The sequence below is a fragment of the Mirounga angustirostris genome, unplaced genomic scaffold, assembly GCF_029215605.1.
Source record: "Mirounga angustirostris isolate CCGP_5_RB_7025 unplaced genomic scaffold, mMirAng1.0.hap1 SCAF_8, whole genome shotgun sequence".
NCBI lineage: Eukaryota > Metazoa > Chordata > Mammalia > Carnivora > Phocidae > Mirounga > Mirounga angustirostris.
The window spans coordinates 51,534,908-51,555,934 of record NW_026991716.1 but is presented as its reverse complement, the minus strand read 5'-3'; the positions used below and the strand labels follow the sequence as shown (position 1 = coordinate 51,555,934).

The window sequence follows — 21,027 nt, the reverse complement described above, 5'->3', positions numbered from 1 at the left end:
CGGTAGAATCTACACTGTAGCTTTATTCTTTCACAACTCTTGAAGAAATAGTACTGAAGTAAACAAAACTGTTCAGATAAAGCAACTAAGTGATTCAGGCAGGTCGGTCTGAGGACCCAGAGGGGTCCCGTAGGACAAGCAAAGGGGATGTTTGGCTTCTCACAGGGTGGAAGTCAAACACGAGCCGAGAGGAAGTAAGGGCAGAGTTTATTGAAGACAGAGAGAGCAGCGACAGACAAGAGTGTCTGGGAGACTGAAAGGAAAAGGAGCATGAGTCTCAGCTTTCCTTGGGGGTCTGGAGTTTTTTTGTTTTTAATCTCTATACCCAGCTTGGGGCTCAAACCTACAACCCTGAGATCAAGAGTGGCAGGCTGCACTGACTGAGCCAGCCAGGCTCCCGGCCATGGGGGGCGTGGTCTGGAGTTCTTATTGAGGTGGGTGGTCTGGTCTGGTGTATGTGTCCTCGTAAGCATCCAGGCCTTGTCCAACAAGGATGAGTGCCCAGGTGTCCTCCATAAGTCACTTATGCCCTGCACTTATGGGTCTTGGTGTCAAGCTATTTGGAGTCATTGGTCTTGGAGAACATTCATTACAACCTTACCCAGTCACTCCTTAGATGTGATCTGTTGGGCTGGAAGACTCCAAAGAAATCATTAACTCCTTGACCTTTATAAGGAATACATACATTAAAGCATGTGTAAGGGGGGCATGTAGGTCTTAGCAAGAACAGAAGCAGGAAAAGAAGGAAAAGAAAAAAACAGCTTTTTCTTTAATAGGGTCCCTTCGGTTTCCCTGTTTCATAACTATCCAAGAGAAAACAAGCATTTCTGTAGATTTTAAAAGCATCACTCATCAGTAACTGATAAGGTAACATATTGATAGGTTCTTTTTCTTTTTCTTTTTTTGAACTAGGATTTCTAAGGCGCTCTCCCAGGAGAATGTGGTAGCTTATTTTTCATGAGTGTATTTGTTTGAAGAAAAAAAAAATTGCATTGAAAAACATTTTAATTCATAGTTTTCACTGAAGCTGACTGTCCCCCTTCTCTTCACCCAATTAGTAGGCTGTGAGGCGATCCTATTTGGGACAAGCCTTCTTTTATTATTTATGTTCCTTTCTAAAGATAGCTAGTTGTTTTCCCGAATACTGTATCCTTTCGATGTAGGACTTCTTTAAGAGAGGACTGTGAATGCTTTTTGTGGCTGGTGTGTTGCTCCTTGCTGTGCTAGCATGTGTGCATTTTACCCAAGATTTTCTGATAGCATGCCCTCTCTGCTTTTTTCTGAGAGACCTTTCCTCCATTATTGTGTAGAGATTGGACCCTCAGCGGCTTTATCTGTGATTTGGGTTTGTTCACGATAACACTTTATTTTATTTTTGTTCAAGATAATACTTCACAAAGAAGCTTTTATATTGGTCAGAGATACTGTGTCCTTGTTCTGCTTGAAAGCCTTCACTGGTTCTCTCTGCTTAGGAAATTTCTGAGCTTCCTTTAGTGGCATATAAAGTTGCCATGCCTCCAGTCCACCTTTTCCTGCCTCACCTTTTGCCTCACGTTTCACTGATTTCAGGCTGCTTTCCTTCCGTGGATCTCACACACAGTTGCATGCAGGCTTGCCTGCTTTTCTTTGTTCTTGCTCTTCTCTCCCCTTGGAACATTAAGCCCTTTTCTACATTGCTGTCAACTCAGTCTGCAGGCTTTAAGAGGTGGTGCTCTCTTATTATTCATTTTGGTACCCTTAGAGGTTAAGTGATATCCTGGCATGTAATGGATGCTCAGTAAACATGGTAACTATAAATTTAAATAAGGGAAGTAACATTTTTGTGGAATTTGTCTAGATTCACATCAGTCAGTACAAAATCAGCTTTTGAAAAAGGCAGTCTTAAACATATTGACTTAAATAAGCAGCTATATGATGATCTTATCTTCAGAGTTGAATTTGATTTAGTCAATGAAAAACCAATTATAAGTTAACAAAATACAATTTTTACAGTAGTATTTTTGATCAGATAAGCCATTTAGATGATACAGACTTGGCATAATGTGTTCTTTTTCAAAAATGAGTTGCAAATTGCCTATGTCATCATCACCAGCATCTTGTTTAGAATCTCTCTCCCTGTGTGCCCTCCCCACCATTTTGTACTCTATTTTCTTCCTTAAGAGACTCTTCTTAAGCAAAGGATTAGCGCCCTCTAGGGGTGAGCTGCAGATGCAGTGCAGCGCACACATTTTAAAAAGCACTGCAAAATTCTGGGAGAATTGTATGAAATACAGAAAATGATGCTTCATCCTTATTATGTAATTCAGGTTATATAATTTAATCCCAGAGTATTTCAGAGTGCTTTCATTTTGCTCATCACTTCCCTCAGCACTATTGATTCAGACAGATTTTTGTCCCAAAGGAAGAAAATTTCCAAAATGAGAAGAAAGAGTGTTTTATTAAAAATTGAAGCGGAAGGTTAAGACTACTGGCATCTGTGAAGGAAAGTTACCAGGCCAAATGTCTATGACTCAGACTTAGGGCAAAATAAAGAGCTTTTCTGTGTCAGTTTAACAATTTAATTCCCTTTTTCCTTCATAAATTGGTTACTTGATTAGATATTTCTAGAGAATTCGAATTATTTCTACTCATTTCATCCACTGCCACTTGTTCCCCATAATGCTAATTTGCTGATTTTTAATTGTTAATTAACATTCTCTTTCATCCCAAGCTTGTGTGATGAGGAAAATGAGCCAATATTTATACAGCACTTGCACACAGACAGGGTCAGGTACCTAGTAATAGTTCATTGTGTATGTATTTGTATTTATTATTGTTTGTTTGTTTTGTAGCTCATTTTTTTTCCTTAAGGTTTTATTTTTAAGTAATCTCTACACCCAGCCTGGGGCTTGAACCCACAACCTTGAGATCAAGAGCTGCATGTTCTTCCGGCTGAGCCAGCCAGGCATCACTGTATTTATTGTTAATAATGGTAACATTTGTTTCACATTGGATGATAAAGACGATGATAATGGTATCTTGCAGTTATGTAGCATTTTTTATATATAGTCTTTCTGTGAGCCCTCAGAATAATCACCTGAGACAAGAAAAATAGGCAGTATTACATGATAAACAAAGCCTCAGGATTTTTTTCAGGCATTACAGAAGTTAAATTAGTTTATTTCTGTATTTCCTCCTAAAATTCTTTTTTTTTTTTTTAAGATTTATTTATCTATTTTAGAGAGACTGGGGGGGGGGCGGGGCAGAGAGGGTCCCAAGCAGACTCGGCAGTGAGCATGGAGCCCAATGTGGGGCTCGAATCCATAACCCCAAGATTACAACCCAAGCTGAAGCCAAGAGTCGGGTGTCCAACTGACTGCACCACAGGCACCCCTCTCCTAAAATTCTTTTTTTTTTAAAGATTTAATTTATTTATTTGAGAGAGAGAATGAGAGAGAGAGAGAGAGAGCACATGAGAGGGGAGAGGGTCAGAGGGAGAAGCAGACTCCCTGCTGAGCAGGGAGCCTGATGCAGGACTCGATCCCGGGACTCCAGGATCATGACCTGAGCCGAAGGCAGTTGCTTAACCAACTGAGCCACCCAGGCGCCCACACCCCTCTCCTAAAATTCTTAAGAAATTAAGCCATAAGGGGCGCCTGGGTGGCTCAGTCGGTTAAGCGTCTGCCTTCGGCTCAGGTCATGATCCCAGGGTCCTGGGATCGAGCCCCGCATCGGGCTCCCTGCTCCGCGGGAAGCCTGCTTCTCCCTCTCCCACTCCCCCTACTTGTGTTCCCTCTCTCGCTGTGTCTCTCTCTGTCAAATAAATAAATAAAATCTTTAAAAAAAAAAAAAGAAATTAAGCCATAAGACTTAAAAACAGCTTTCCATTTTACATATTTTCTTGTAAGTTGACAACCTTGCTTCTTAAAAATTATAATTTTATTTTCAGATAATAGAATTTTTGTTGTCTAGTTTGAACTAGAGGCCTTGTGTTTAAAGTTTTATTTTGCAAATGAGAAAATTGAGGCCTAGAGAGTTTAGGCTGCTGGTGCTAATTCATGAGACCTGCAGCAGAAGCTAGACTAAAATGCAGGCCTCCTAATTATTTTTCCCTTATTACATGTTTTCTTTTTTCCTAACTTGGTTTTGCATGGCATAATATTATTATTATCTTCTCTACACATGCCTAATTTAATTTTTTTCCTTTTCTTAAAGATTTTATTTATTTGACACAGAGAGACAGTGAGAGAGGGAACACAAGCAGGGGGAGTGGGAGAGAGAGAAGCAGGCTTCCCGCGGAGCAAGGAGCCCAATGTGGGGCTCGATCCCAGGACGCTGGGATCATGACCTGAGCCAAAGGCAGACGCTTAATGACTGAACCACCCAGGCGCCCCTAATTTAATTTACTGTTGTATAAATATGGGGATGAAAAATGACACCGGGTTTTGGAAGGTTTCCTTGATGTTAGAAAGAAGATTTAGTTTTGTCTGGCAAAGCAAGTTGTGAAATTGCCTTCTTATGAAATAAGTGTTCAGAATCACACTTCATCTTTAACTGTCTGGGAGTGAGAATGACATAGGAAGTGGATGTGGATTGAAATGTGGCTTTGGCGGGTGTGGGCGGGTATGGTGGACTGGAGAGCCCAGAATTCTCAGAGCTGTGTGTTACTGTCACAGGAGGCCTCATCCTGATTGTGGGCTGAGGATGTCAGACCTATACAATAAAGTAACTTATTTTGTGAGATTAAGCCAGGATCAGGAACTACATAATATTGTTTATATAATTGTGATCCCTTTTAGGTTCAGGCCCTTTTAGAGTTAGGCTACTTTCTGGTTACACTGGAGATACGTAGAGAAGTACATAGATTTAGATGCACTGATGTATAGAAATTTATAAGCATAGCTCTTCTGCCTTGTTTTTAAGTAGCTCCTTAGCCTTATAAATTACACTGTGCTTTGGAATGGGACTAAGGGAATTCTTACAGTGCTCTAATATGTGAGTAGAAAAGTAAGGGTTAGTATGCATTTCACTAAGTTGTTTATCTGCATGCATATGTGTCATGCATGTAGTAGATGTGTTCCTATGAAGATCCTTGAAAACTGATTCATCTCTGAAATATAATTAAGGACTTGAGGGGATTGTCATTTAATGGTATCCCAAGGTAAATATTCTAATGGAAGGTATAATCACTATAACTTTTTTTTTTTAAAGATTTTATTTATTTATTTGACAGAGAGAGAGATAGCGAGAGCAGGAACAGAAGCAGAGGGAGTGGGAGAGGGAGAAGCAGGCTTCCCGTGGAGCAGGGAGCTGGATGTGGGGCTTGATCCCAGAACCCTGGGATCATGACCTGAGCTGAAGGCAGACACTTAACGACTGAGCCACCCAGGCGCCCCTCGCTTTATAACTTTTTTTTTGATATTTATAGGTTTTCTAAATTAGGACTGACTAAAATGTGTTATGATATGCTCTTTTTTTTTTTTTAAGGGAAATAAAGTATTTTTTAAACCTTATTTTACTGTTGTATCATTATCTTGTGACATCAAAGATTCAACTGATATTTCTTGGGAATTAAGAAATCAAAAAAAAAATGTCAGTCTGTGAAGATGGGAACACTTGTTTTAATAATTTAACTCACTTTCAATGTTATTGGCCATTTTTATAGGTACTATTGATATTAGCAGTTATTTAGAGCTGTTGACCCTAAATTTGATACTTACATTATTTGTAGTTAATAATGCATACATAGATAGTTAATTGAATACTGAAAAGTTCTGTGATTTGGGCAAAAACTCATAGGAACTAGTAAATATGATATGAAACTCATAAGGGAATTTTTTCTTCATTAATCAAAAATATTTTCTGGCACTAATAAAAAAACTGCAAAACATGTATATAGTCAACTAAGATGATAAAATTTAATGGCATTTAGAGTTTTTTAGGATGAAAAACTCAACCATCAAAAGTTGCCTTCCAGTTTCCATTAGGCCTTTTCTTGCTTGGTATGTATTCAGATAGTTTTGATCATATTTTAGATCTTTGTATTATTTTGTGCTGTATATTCACTTGACATTTTGGAAGTGCAAAGAAGTTTGACTCATATGTACAAAATCTTTGAGAGCTTACTCCACCATCTGGCAAGCACATAGGTCATGTGCCCTATGTGTAATGTAGGTAGAGTTCTTGTGTCTGTCTCTAGACCACTTCCTTGGCTCCTTTCCTGAGAGCAGCACAAAGTAACGCAGCCTAGAATCACTAAAAGGTGAGAAAATGGAAACACGCCAACCCACCACTGTGGAGCAGCCATCTTAACAGCCTGCTTTGACATTTGTCTCTCCAGCACAATCCTTACAGCAGGCCAAGTATTTACAGGAGATATCCCTCCCTGGCAGACCGAACAAAGCTTTTGGGGAATCTTTGATAGTTTGCGCTCTTAAAATCACAACCTTCAATCAGGCCTGTGGAATGGAGGAAGAAGCTATTTTAGTTTAAGTGTTAACATGGTTATAAAAAACGTCCGTCACAAGAAGATTGATGTTGTACAGAGGAGGATTTGGGCAGAGGTTTTCCAACTTGACGCATGTGAATTTTTAACAACTTTTTATTTTGAAATAAGTATAGACTCAAAAGGAAGTTTCAGAAATAGTAATTATGTAGAGTCTCATGGACCCCTCACCTGGCTTCTATTTCTAGATTTTTAAAGTATGGAGTGTGTGTCTCTGGCATCCTGGGTTTTGTGGCACAGAGAATAGGAAGACCAACTCCGGTTGGGGGAAGGGGTAAAAACTTGCTCCTCCTGCTGAGGTTGCCCTGGCTGTTATACCAGGAATCATGAAGGTCATTGCCGTTGCCTGTATTTAAAAAATTGTAACCTCATGTAGTTGGCCAAGCCTATACTAATTCTAGTATGTTAAAAATATAACAATTCTATGTGTCTTTAGGAGTTATTAATTTGAAGTTTGCTCTTTTTTAGTTTTTGGTTTTTAAATTTAAGTTTAGTTTTTAAGTAATGAGAGAATAACAATGAAAATATCACTGTGAGAATGAACACCATATGAGGAATATTTTCTACTTGTCCCTGTTCTTGTCTGAGTGTTAAAGATGATCCCAGGTTCAGGACCAAAAGTTTAAATTGCTTTTCTCTCTGTAGGTTCGAAAACATGTGAATGATCTCTATGAAGACTTAAGGGATGGACACAATTTAATTTCCCTTTTAGAGGTTCTTTCGGGAGATACCTTGGTAAGTCTTAAATTTCTTAATTTAGTTTGAAGAACATGTAATCTTGTGCACGTGGGACCAGTGTGTTGTCAGTAGACACTCTTCGGATTTTTGACACATTCACCTTTTTTGCACTGTGAATTCTGCCTGAAAAAGAGTTCTGGATAGCTTCCTAATCATTTTCAGACTTCAAATGATGTGAATTTGGGCGATTGAAGCACTTTGATTACTTTGCTTATATAATCATTTCTATAATTAAACTACTATTTTTGTTCTTGCTTCTTTTTTACCTTTGGGGTTTTTTGTGTTTTTTTTTTTTGCTTAGCGGAGGTTGGATGCATAATATAACCACATATTAAAAGACTCACAAATAGCAAAGAAAGAAACATTGCTTTCTGAAAAATGGTCTAACCCATTCCACAGGTGTCATTTCCTTTTTTGTGAACATTACTTCCCCTTCTTGGTTACCTGTTCTCCTTCATTATGTTCTGTTCATTCTCTTCTTTTCATTTCTGGTCTGTCTTGTGTCTTTGCTGTCCTATCTTCTGTCTGTTATATTCATTAGCCAAGGGAGCGAGATTTTTTGAAGACCTTACGATTGGTGAGTGCAACAGAAGCATGCGAATATGAACAGCATGAGGATGTGGAGGATGAGGATAAGGGGGTAGGTGTCGGCCCCCATAACTCGACTAACCTAGCCATTACAGTGTGGTGAGCGCTAACGTGATAGAGAAGTAACCCACGGGTTCCGGCTCCTTTTTAGAAAATTATAGAAAGGACCAAAACCCACAGTGAGGTGGATGTGTGTGTACCAAAAAATTGGACGAAGGAAATATTTTCTCTTTAAATTTATTTATACATTACTGTGCAGTGCATGGTAATTGAACATAGGTGCTTAAATTATATGATGGCATTTTAGCTAAAGAATTTTATATACCTTTTATATAAATATGGAAATCTTGACAACTAGCCTAATTTTTATGCAAATTTGTTCCACTTCTGGAATTTGTATTTCAAATGTGGCAACTATTGTATTTGAAAGGACTTACGGACATTTATTTATAATTTAAGTTTATGCTTTAAATCATACTGGCAGTAGGTATTTGGACATTCTTTACATATTTTCTATGTCTTGTTTTATTTAGAAGGGGGGAAGGTTTTAAAATTTGGAGTCCTGGTAGAACCCACAGAGCTGTTTCATCTTCATGACACTTAGTTGACTTCAGCCCACCTTTGCAAGACGGATATGCTTCTTTTGTCATCCACATCCCAAGTGCCCCTGATTCCATTGGAAATGGTGCTTTTTTTTTTTTTTTTGGATCCAGTGGATGAATTCATCAACAGTATTTCTACCTGTTACATAGAACCTATTTTTCCATTCTGCAATCCGCTGTCTGTTTCATTATGGTGACTTTGGCTTCAATAACCTATTCATATTTGAGAAGCTAAGCTGTCAGGTTTTTTTTTTCTTTTCTTCCTTTTGGAAGATTTTATGTGGTAAATTTCAACTCCATTCTTTGTATTTTTGTTAAGCATCTTCTCAGCTCTATCTCCTTATGTTTTTCTTCTGCAAACTTGTAGCATTTCTCAAGGAAAAGAATTATGGACTGTCAGTTTTCCTGAGACAGTAAATAATCATGTCCATCCTTAAGCATTTGTAAAACTATTAGAGTCCAACCGACTTTGTGAAAAAGCTAAAATAAAGAGGAAATATATGGTTTTAATTGCTTTTCTCTCTTCCTCTATCATGACTAAGTAAAACTCTGTCTTTCTCCCTCTTGGTGATTTTTATACTAATTGCATGCTACTTTACCTCATTTTCATTAACGTGCCATACATATGTAATTATAAAAACCTGCTTAACAATAGAGTTTATTAAGGCAAAATGGGGAGTGGTATTTAATTCTTTCTGTGCATCCAAAGCTAATAAACTGTAGGCTAGAATTGTAGTATAATGACTATAAAAAGTCTGTATGTTCTATGGTATTTTCTTTTGTTTAAATAAAACATATAGAAGAAAGCATATGTTTAAATAAAACATATTCGGAGAGATCCCTACTTGTTTAAATTCAATTTCAGATAATACAAAATCATAAAAGTATCTTTAAAAAAAATCTAATGGGTTTGCCTGAATAGTAAATACTGTTTTGACATGTGAAGATGAGCATAAAGTATATTTATAGGGTATATTTATCATAAGTGTATTTAGCATGGTCAGTGGTATCAGAAACTATCGTGTTTTTTATACCTTGCATTTTTCTATTCTTAGCCCAGAGAAAAAGGTCGGATGCGTTTTCACAGACTACAGAATGTACAAATTGCACTTGACTATTTGAAAAGACGCCAGGTATGATGTTTTTCAAAGATTATAATCTTATAAACATGTATGACTGAGTAAATCTACATAGAAACATGTCAGGGAATGAAAAGGTTAAATTTGTGAATTACAATGATTAAGTTTGTGGTTTTGTGAGACAAATATTTAAAAATATGTTCAAACATTTGCTCCAAAGAAAAAGAAGTTAATAGTAGGTGTAAGCCCAGAGGAATTATAAGTGGCTGCATTTCCATCTGAATAAGAGCTACTGATTTTCCTTCTGCTAGAATTGGAATGCTTTGCCTAGGAAGCTAATGACATTTTAGTAGCAACAGAATGTTAAGAATGCCTATGAACAGTTCTTAGTAGTGGAGCAATACTTCATTATTTATACTTAGTGTATAAAATTATTTTAATAAAAAACAGTTTATATAATATTTAAAAAACAGTATAAACATTTTTAATACTTAGTGGTAAGGCAATATTTTGTTTTTTTATAGTAGATAATATTGGGTAATCAAAAGTAGTTAAAGATAAAATAATATTTCTGACAACAGTCTCCAAGTAGCTTGAGATTTTAGAAGAAATCATGTTAAGGAATGAACACCATATTGGATGGTATCTTGATTTGGTGGCATTGTGATATTGTAGAGATATAAGGCAAAGTACTGGTAATGTTTCAGTTAGTAGAAAAAAGGAGAAAAAGAAAATCAGGAGAATGGAAAATTACTGAAAACATTGAGAAATCAGAGGTCCCAACATTTTGCTTGTTAATGGAGTAAGGGAAAAAGGAAGGGAGGGAAATGGGGAGAGGTGAACACTATTTTTTATTATTCATTTGTTTAGTTTATTATGAACATTAAAGTACTTTTATTTATTTATTTATTTTTTTAAAAGATTTTATTTATTTATTTGAGAGAGAGAGTGAGAGAGAGAAAGAGCACAAGAGCGGGGAGCGGGAGAGGGAGAAGCAGACTCCCTGCCGAGCAGGGAGCCCGATGCGGGACTCGATCCCGGGACTCCAGGATCATGACCTGAGCCGAAGGCAGTCGCTTAACCAACTGAGCCACCCAGGCACCCTAAAGTGCTTTTATTTTTTAAACTTCGATAAATAGTGCTTAAATAGGTTAAATGTTATTTTTATTTACCTTAATATTCTTAATTTTAGTGGAAGTTTCCAGAAGAACTGATGGTTAATTATGTTTCCTTGTCTGAAATGTTTTTGGCAGTGTTTTGTCCAGGAAATAAGATGTTAGTTATTATCATATTTAATTCATGATATTTAATTATTTTTATCCAGGATATAAATGATAGGTATCATTACTGCCTTTGGTTACCTAAAAATGCATAATTTGATAGTTAATAAGCTTTAAGGCCGAGTGTTGTTATTATTTTTATATTTGAGCAGCCTTCTAAATGTCCAGTGACATATTTATTTATCTTGGTAACAGTTTATGGTAGATAAATAGAAGAATGTTGCTAGATTTTTTCCCCCACTTTGTGACAGAAGTGTGAGAAAGTTATTAAACTATTTTATGCTTCAGAACTATTTTATGGTTCAGAACAGTTTCTTAATGGTAAGAGTAAAATAAAGTTTATTTTCAAGTGAAAAAATTATATCTAATTTTAAAATCTCAAGTATTTAAGAATTCTCAACTTGAGTTGTATTTTTTTCTTGAGAAGTGAGTACTTTTTTTAAATTTTATTATGTTAATCACCATACATTATTACATCATTAGTTTTTGATGTAGTGTTCCATGGTTCATTGTTTGCATATAACACCCAGTGCTCCATTTAGTACATTCCCTCTTTAATACCCATCATCAGGCTAACCCATCCCCCCACCCTCCTCCCCTCTAGAACTCTCAGTTTGTTTCTCAGAGTCCATAGTCTCTCATGGTTCCTCTCCCCCTCCGATTTCCTCCCCTTCATTTTTCCCTTCCTACTATCTTCTTCTTCTTCTTTTTTTTTTTTTTTAACATATAATGTATTATTTGTTTCAGAGGTACAGGTCTGTGATTCACCAGTCTTACACAATTCACAGCGCTCACCATAGCACATACCCTCCCCAGTGTCTATCACCCAGCCACCCCATCCCTCCCACCCCCCAGGGAAGTGAGTACTTTGAATACTTGTTCTAAAAGAAAAGCCAAAGTAACACTTGTTTTTTCCTTTTTGGTTACTCTATGATTTGCAGTCTAAAATGAGTAAGATAGGGAGTAACAGTATTTTGAGGATTACTGGTATTTAGATCACTTCGATTTTTTCTTTGTGTAATTTAGAATTGTTTTTATGTAGGTAAAGGTAATTTGTGTGCTGGTTTGAAAAAGTTAGCTTTATCTCTTTTTTTCATATAACACAGGTGAAATTAGTGAATATTAGAAATGATGACATAACAGATGGAAATCCCAAGTTGACTTTGGGATTAATATGGACAATAATTTTGCACTTTCAGGTAAGCTTAATTTTTCTTAATTGTCATTTCTTTTAGCCTTTCATTGCTGATTTTCAAGTAGTTCATATGAAGAATGAATTATGCATTTATGTCCTATGGAAGAAAATAAATATCAGGCTTCTTTTCTTAAACAATATATTTGAATGTTTCCTTTCAAGTAACATACTGCCTGTGAACCTGGTACCCTGTTTCCTGGTATCAATGAGTTTATAAGATGATGCTTGTAATCTTGTCGGAAACCGACCTGTGCTCGGGAGCTGAAATATGTAATGCGAAGACAAGAGTTTGGTTATAGAGAGGAACAATAGCTTAATTGCTTTGCTGGGCAAAGGAGGCTGCGGCAGGCTAAGGCCTCCAAAACTGCAAGCCTGCCTGGAGGAAGGGGCTCCGGGGTTTTATAGGGAAATACAGAATCTAGCTGGTTTCCACAGGAATTGTGTACATGCAGCCAGCCACCCTCATCATGTTTTCAAGGTGGTTCCTGGTTCCTGAAACAAAAGGATAAGAAGGGAGGACAGAAGGTTTGTGGAAGAGAATAAAAAGGTTACTTAGTTTAAAATCAAGCCTCCCTTAATGTAGCCATTTTGATTTTTGTTCAATTTCCTGCTTTTAAGTGGTTTCAGCCTCAGTGTTGGAAGACAAAGATTTCTTTTTACCGAATGCAGACACATTTCTTTTGTTTATTGGACAGTATCACTTGGTTTAGATACATGAACATTTTGTGATTCATTACTTACTTAGAATGGTTTTTGTTGGTATTCTCGTTTCTCAGCTGAGAACTACTTTTTCCTGTTGATAGACACTAGGTGGCAGTATAATTTTCATAATGGGATCTGAATTAGAAGTAGCCGTATTTTGTGTAGAGCTGTGCTTTCTCAAACTAGATTTGAGAAGCGTAAATGCAGATTTATTTTTTCTTATTTAAGGGTTGAATTTATTTATTTGAGAGAGAGAGCGTGCGCAGGAGCAGGGAGGGGCAGAAGGTGAGGGTGAATGAATCTGAAGCATACTCCATACTGAGCGTGGAGCCTGGGAGGGGCTTGGTTCCACCCCTGGGAGATCAGGTTCCAAGAGTCTGAGGCTTACCCGACTGAACCACCCAGGTGCCCTGAGTAAATGCAGATTAATTTACTCTGATTTATCTAATCCATCTGTGCTCATTGAGGGCCGATTTGGAGTTTAACTTTTTTGTAAAATGATGCATTTTGAAAAAAATCATCTTTATTTGATTTAAGGTGAATTCTAACTCTGGAATGTGCTTTAGTTTATTACCCACTTTCCTGCTTATGCCGTGTTCTATGTGCAACTCAGATCCTGACCCATAGTAGGCATGCAGCAAATCATACTGATTGACTACTGTTCAGTTAGACCATGAAGGAGGAAGAGGTAGATTGCCAGCTTCAGAAAGGAGCTGAGGTTTTAAACCAAATCATGAGAGGAGTAAGACTTATTTCTTAATTTGTAAAAATTTTCTGGGATTTAAGGTTTATAAGGGAATGATGGAAAATAGTGTATCTGGAGCTCATTTGGGAACAGGATAAATCTGACAGGTATGGAGAGCTGTAGGAATTAGAATCTAGGTAGTTTCCAGGACCTGAACAGGCAGCTGATCAAAATTGTAGCAGTAGGAGTTTGGAGGAGACCCCGGCAATGAGGTGTCACCAGCCAGACTACAGGGTAGCTAATACAGGTAAATGTTCCCTCAGCTGGGCTTTTGCTATCAGGGAGATCTAGTAACAGGGGCTGGGGGCAGGACCCTAAAGATCTGAGGGCCCCCATTACTAGAGCACCCCTTCCTCAGGGAACTAGGGGACTGAGCACTAAACCAAGGCAGGGATTTGGGCATGGAGCCAGACCTTGTTTCAAGAATTGGGTAAAGACTAAGTAGAACTGGCTGAAAAGCAGATTTCATATGGACGTCCTCAGCAGCATTTTCAGGGATCCTTTAATCAGTCCTCAGTGGATCTGAGACTGATCAGGTCCCAGAACTTTGAGCTGGGTTGAAACTGCAGGAACTCCACATGGGAAGATTAAAGGCCTATTGGAGCAGGGAGCTGGTCCCATCATTACCAACAGAGCTGTGAGACAGGCTGTGTTTGGAGTTTGAGCACTGTGGGGCCGAGGAAAGCACCCAGGATATGGCAGGAGGCAGAGCTTAAGTGGCACCATTGACTCTTACTTATGACAGTTGATGACATTGGGTACATCCCTTAACCAATCTGAACTTGAAAAATAATGTTTTAGGAAACTGAATCTATCAGTTTTGCATAAAATAGATTGAAACGAGCAGGGTCTGTAGTTAGGGAGATAGAAGCTAAGAAGCTGAGGTGGTAATCTCTGAGTGGAGTGATAAAGGCCAGAACTCAGATGGGAATGAAAAACTGAATCAAAGGGATGACCTTTTGAAAGAAGAAAGGAATGGACTTGGCAACAGGGCAGAGGATGAAGGAGCAGGATTAAAGATGACTGAACTGTTCAGCCTAGGATATAAAACAAACAACAAACCAGCAGACGACTGAGAGAAACAGGGTGATGGTCAGGGGAGAAAGAATGAAGAATGACCATCTGGGTGGTTTGATGGCCTGCCGGGCATCCTGTGCATCTGTGTGCTGAGCACTTGGAGATATATGAGCAGAGCTGGGAAGTCAGCTATGGGTAATACACTTAGACTTATCAGTATAAAAGTGGTCACTGAGTCTATCAGAGAGAAGGGATCTTCAGAGGATTCAAGAAAAGAGCATGCGTGGAGAAGAGCTGAGAGCTAAGGACAGACATCTGAGGAAGGCCCATGATTTGGGGTGCAGGAGGAAGAAGATCCGTCTGGGGAAACAGAAAAGAACAGAACATTTGGAGAGATGGATGGAACAACAAGAAAACGTAGTGTTGCTGAATCAGAGGGAAGAGAATATCAAGTAGAAAGGAATGGTGAGCAGTATGAAATGGCACTGAAGACAGAAAATGAAGACTGAGAACTAGTTTTGCGTAGGAGGACATTGGAGACCTTGGAAAAAACAACTCCCAAGCGACTGGGAGCAGAGACCAGGAAATGACAGACCAAAATGTGAGTAAATGGTTAGGAATTAGATCCTAAGTTTGAAGAAAGTTAAAGCAAAAGGTCATTCAAAAAGAATTATGTATTAAACTCTTTGCATTTCATCACTGGAGGAAAAAGGAAGACCAGCCACAGAAAGTACTTCTAATATAATCCTAATGATCCTATGGCATAATATGGAATCCAGTGTATTTTAGCACCCAGATGACAAGATATTATGACTGTTAATTTATCACCAGTATTTAGAATTTAGATCCAGATCTGTTTAATGTGGAACATAACAATGTTTTGGTAAAATAAAAATGTTCCTTCTTATTTAAATGAAATAACTTCTCTTAGTACTATGATAATTTAAGATTAGAATGATTTTACTGGTTATGCCAAAATAGAAGGCTATTTATAGCAGTGGTAATCATCCTCCCTCAAAGTGACTGGGCTTTTTTTTTTTTGTCTCTATACTTTACATAAATAAGGGAAGTAATTTCAGAAGATCAATTTATTGTTTAAAAAATATTTGTTATGAGCATCACAAATTGAATCTCTTTTCCAGTCAGGCTTTCTGAAGGTAAGCATTATCAACACAGTAGTCCCCTATCAGTAGCTACCATATGCTAGATCCAGAGATGCTAGGATAATGAAGTATGTTGTTGTGTCTATTGGGAGAATGTTCATAAATATTCTACTGGTGATGAATCAATTGCAGTATAAATAAGGGATGGAGAGGAGGGAATGTTGTGATAGAATCAGGAAGGTGTTAAGAGACATTTTCACTGATACTAGAGATAGACTTTGCAGGATGAATGCCAGCTACCAGGTGGAGACTAAAGTGGGCCATTTCTGGGAGAGGCAGTGTGCAGTGGCCTGGGAATGGATAGTTGGTGAGTTTGGCAGAGCTGGAGGGAAGGGCGGTTGGGATGCACATCAGTGGTTCAGCCTTTATCTTGCCAGTACAAATACCAGCCCTTATGCTTTTACATTCTCATGAATAATGTTCCATTGCCGATGAAGACACAAAAATAAAATTAAAAATAAACCCAAATCTGAGGCTTTGTTTTTGCCAGTGTGTCTTCTAGGATTCAGCTTTGCCATTAGAGATTGTTTAATTTTTTCTTTCAGTGATTAATCCTCATGCAGGCCTATCATTGACAAGTATCAGCAGCGATGCTAACTTGACTATTTAATTGAATATTCTTATTTAGAAAAGTATAATGAGTTCCATCTTGTAATCAGTCTAAAGACTACCTAGAGAATGGCAATTATCATGTTTTTCTACTTAGTCAAATGATACCTGCTTACGTGTAAGTCCAGTCATGCCATACTAATTTTCTTTTTACCATATCTATGACTCAGTTTTAGAAATATGCACACCTTGGATAATCAGGCTCCATATTGACTTATTCTTTTTATAGCAAGGCCGTAGTAAAATTAAATAATATTTAACTACGGTACAATTATAAGAGTTACCGACGAAGTTTAACTGTGGCTAAGCATTTCATGCTTCAAATCATAAAATTGATCAATTTGCTTATGTGAAAATCCTAACGTTCACATAAGGAAAATGGCTTGGAAAATGTAATGGCATATAAAAATATAATATGAAATACGAAAAATTCTATGACATAATATGAAAAATATTACAAACTATTTTATGATATTTATTTTATTTTATTATTATTTTTAAAGATTTTAGTTATTTGAGAGAGAGAAAGCGAGAGAGACGGAGCACGAGGGGAGGGGGAGGGGCAGAAGGAGAGAGAGAAGCAGACTCCCCGCTGAGCAGGGAGCCCGATATGGGACTCGATCCCAGGACCCTGAGATCATGACCTGAGCCAAAGGCAGACACTTACCCGACTGAGCCACTCAGGCACCCCTATGAGATTGATTTTAGAAACAATTTTTGTTGAGTATTTTAGGAATTTAGCATTTATTATCTCTCCTTTAACTGTTGAATCATCCTGTTTTTGTTTTTCAATGGTTGCTGTTTTGAAAAAGTTTTAGTATAATTTACAGAGATTTTTGAGCCCCCTTTTCTTTGCAAGTACCGGAATTAGTTGGTGTTTCTTAAAAAAAAAATTATACGTTAGAGACTCTCTGAAACTACTTTAGAAAGGCATTTTGCTAAATGACTCCTGACTGGTATTTGCTTTCTGTTTGCTCTCAGATTTGTTGAACCACCAATAGTTTCAAAGGTTAATGCAAACTTTGGTAGTGTAACTGCATTTCAGAAAACTGAAAGTTAAAGTGAGGGTCAGAGTCTTCTCGTACGATAAAGAGAAAGGTTTGCCTTGAAAACTCATCAGCATTGTAATTTTACAGTGAGCAGTAATGTTTGTCTAAGAGGATTGGTGGCCAGAAATAAGCCACGGTGTCTAATGAGACACAGGGACCCAGCTGGGCAAGATGCCATGGTATTTCTTGCGTGCGCTTTTCTCATAAGCAAAATGGCCTCATGCTGAAGAGGATGGTCACGAAGTTTGAGGAATTAGAGGTCAGAGTGGAACTTTCAGACTTAATGCAGAAGATCGAAGGAAGCCCTGGATTTTGAAATGAGTGCATCTGTGGAACTGTGATTTCCTGCAAATCAAATGGGGAATGTCTGTGGATGTGTCAGAGCCGAGAAAGAAAAACAGTACTTAGATCCTGCCAGAACTCCTTTGAGCCCTGAAAAATACTCTCCCGGAAGAAAATATTTCAGGAGAAAGCTGATCAAGACAACTGTGGGCAACACAGAGTCAGTAGAGCCCAACAGGCAAAATGAAGGCAAGAAGAGCGGCATTCAGCTCTCAGAACAGCGAGCTCTTTCACCCGGGAGACTGGCACAGGAGGACTCTGCTGCCCCAGACCCCACACTGGAAGGTGGGATTCTGCAAGAGAAGACACAAGTTGTAGCTGATGGTGTGAAACAGAAACTGGTGCCGAGTGCTGCGAGCGGTCTGTCTCACCGTGGGGACACTTCTGCTAATGACAGGGACACAGAAGCAAAAGTTAGTGACCTGGAGGAAAGGATTCCAGAAAGGGACAGCACTCCATATTGTGCAAAGAGGAAGGAACATTTAGATGATGCCAACAGGAGAGAAATAACATTCCAAAGAAAAACTGATGTTTTAACGTTACGAAAGGCAGCCAGCTTAAGTTCCATTCACTATGGTACAGAGAGATCATTTGAAAAAAGTGGGTTTTCTGAAGACCCATCAAAAAATTATAGCAGAGTTCAAGGAAAGCAAAACACTGAGAGATTTTGCCCTCCTGACATGTACCATTTTTGCTTTGAAAAAAAGAGATGTCATTCCCTCTGTACCAATGTGTCCTCTGTTTCCAAGGACACAGATGGAAATGAGGTAAGTGAAACGTGGAGTCTGAGTTTAAGGTGTAAATAAGGACTCAGATACTCATATCCGACTGAGGTTCTGTAATTTGTCAAAGTTTTCATATTAGTTTATGTGAAAGTTGGAGATTTCTTGGTATATTTTGTTATTTGTAACCTTAGGTTTGATTAGTATGATTTTTATTTTCTGTGATATCTGCATTTCTTTAATCGCATTTAAATTTAAGCCCCCGTACATTTTTGTCTTTGTTGGAAGACTTAGAAAAGCATCGCTTTAAGACAGTGCACATCTTTTGAAGTTCTCTAGTTCACGTTCCTTGACTTTTCCAATGGAAGAGCCTTTGGAAACTTAGCTGCAGTGTAGGCAAAAATTGCATCAGAAAACAGTCATGAGAAGATAATGGTTTCGTGACGGATATTGGGAGGATACAGTACAATTATCAGTCAGTACTGACTTGCTGATCCATAAGTTTGAAAAGCCAGTGCCAGTTCTCTACCAGTTTTCATGCACAAGAACACCCACGTAATTGCTTTTAATTCTGTGTGTGTGTGTGTGTTGGTGTGTGTATCACAGATGAAATCACCCAAATCTCTTTTGTTTGTTACATGAGTTATTCCCCAGCCCCCGTCTAAAATCAGAAATCATTTGGGCAGCATGTCCTAGGAATTTCAGTATGACACTGACTGCCAGGAAGTTGAGCTCTTTATTCCTAACACTGATATTTAGCTTTAGACAAGTTACTTCTCCGGGGTTTTCACTTGTCTTTAAAATGTAAGTGAATATTTATTTACTTGCTTGAGACATGCATTACCTAGACAGCCTCTACCTGTTACTAGGTTGGAGTGGATGGTCTTTTCTTTAAGCTCTTTCTCACTCTGTCTTTTAACAAAAACCCTGGACATTAGTCGGGTATGTGATGTTAAATAGTCTTGGTGAGGTCAGCGGAGATCATTTGCAGAGCAACAGAATGAGGTTTTATCAGGGTCAGTGTGCATGATCCTCGCGGGCCTTAGCTGCGCAGCTCTGGGAAGCTCTTCCCGTGTATGTATACCACCACGCCTTGCCAATAGTATGTCAGCGCTTAGATTTACATTTTTCAGTGGTTACATTTTGGAAAAGAAAGCATAGAGTCTGTGTCAGTGCAAAAGGAAACTACTTAGCTGTTCTGTGTTTAGGAATGAAACCACTTGCTTTGCTCCATGTTTTCCAGCTGTTTTTTTTGGTATATAATATGGCTTCTTGTAAGCCTTACATGTTTTCAATAATGGGAATTCTTAAAATCTGTTTCCTAAGTGGTACATAAGCCTTTTTTTTTGTTTTATTCTCATGCCAAGGATTTTACCCTTCTAATTGGTGTAGATTTTTGAAACTTCAGTGGAAAATATATGTTCTAAGAAGACACAAACCTGCCAGTTAGATTTGTTAAATAATTGTGTTATGGAAGTACTTAACAAAGCCTCATATCTTCTAGGGTAAAAGCTGAATGGGATAGTCATTATTTATCTGAGGAGTTTGACGTCTTACTTCCCTGCAGTCCAGATAAAGACTCTTCATTCTGGAGCTTACAAAGAATCAGAACCAACAGCTTGGGTACTCCCCGTAGGACATTCTTCCTGTTACCTTGGAGGTGTTTGATTCTGTTTGCTCAATTACCTTTGGTTAGAACTATGCACGCGACTCTTTATCTTGCATTGGCTTCTGCATTTTTTATTGGAGAATTAAATGCAAATGAGGGCACTTAGCCCTTTTATTAGCATTACATCTCAGAAATGACTGGTTAGCCAGCATTCCTTCCTTATTTGCTCCTTTCAAGATCTTTTTCATATCTTCCCTGTCACATCTGTTCTTTCCTTGTCAGTCGTCTGCAGGTTTGGGGTTGATGACTTTGAGTTTAACCTCCCAGTAGAATAGTGTACAGTTCTCTGAGCTTTTCTTAACCTTTGAACTAGTTCAGTCCTCTGACTTAAACTTCCCTGGTCCTGTGAAGTTTATCATTTTTAGTATAGGTGACCAGCCTACCTCCTCTTTAAATTCCTGTGCTGTCCTAGAGTGTTCTTGCAGGCGCAGGGCTCTGTGGAGGTCGTTCAGCCAGCACCTCCTTGAGTGCCTACTGAATGAAATCTCATAATCGGGTTAATCTTGACTAGGGTCAGGAGTTGTAAATAAATAAAAAAGGAGTATTTTAGATTTGTGTATTGCTTTGGAATTGGAAAAAGGATTTCAGACACATTGTGTCTTTTATCTTAACAACTGTATGAATAGGCAGAATAGTTCTTCTTTAATAGAATGAAGAAGTCAGAACTAAGGTGAAGTCATGTCCTTAAAGCAACACAGTATATGGCAGTAGCCCAGTTGAACTACTCAGCAAACTACTTTGATTGTCAGTTTTGAAGGATGTTGCTGTGAGGTCAGAGCAGGGCTTGATGTTTATAGGAGTTGATGTTCATCTATGAAGGATGAGTGTTATAAACAGAGGTGGCAAAGGCAGGCCATGGTTGGGGACAGGGAGTAATGAGCTCAATGCAGTCACCTTCTTGAGAGATTTCTTATTTGTCTAAGACTCACGTGCTTCCTGTACCTTGTGACAAAGTCTCCAACCTTTGCCCTTGAGCTTTTCCCACAAAGCATTCTTACTTCTCTAGTTTCACAAATCCCACCTCTTTCTAGTCTTGTTACATT

The 21,027-nt window shown here is 38.2% G+C and overlaps 1 protein-coding gene across 15 annotated transcripts in view; it reads left to right on the top strand.

Annotated features, from left to right (window-relative positions):
- Positions 1-21,027, top strand: part of DST (dystonin) — a 364,879-nt gene that overhangs the window by 130,964 nt on the left and 212,888 nt on the right. For 9 of the 15 annotated variants that reach the window (XM_064597729.1, XM_064597726.1, XM_064597725.1 and 6 more), the window contains 3 exons: positions 7,130-7,219; positions 9,468-9,545; positions 11,878-11,970. In XM_064597729.1, coding sequence (XP_064453799.1) covers positions 7,130-7,219; positions 9,468-9,545; positions 11,878-11,970 — 261 coding nt within the window. Of the gene's footprint in view, positions 1-7,129; positions 7,220-9,467; positions 9,546-11,877; positions 11,971-17,291; positions 18,361-21,027 lie in introns of those variants that run through there. The other 6 variants (XM_064597720.1, XM_064597723.1, XM_064597719.1 and 3 more) reach the window with 3 other exon arrangements.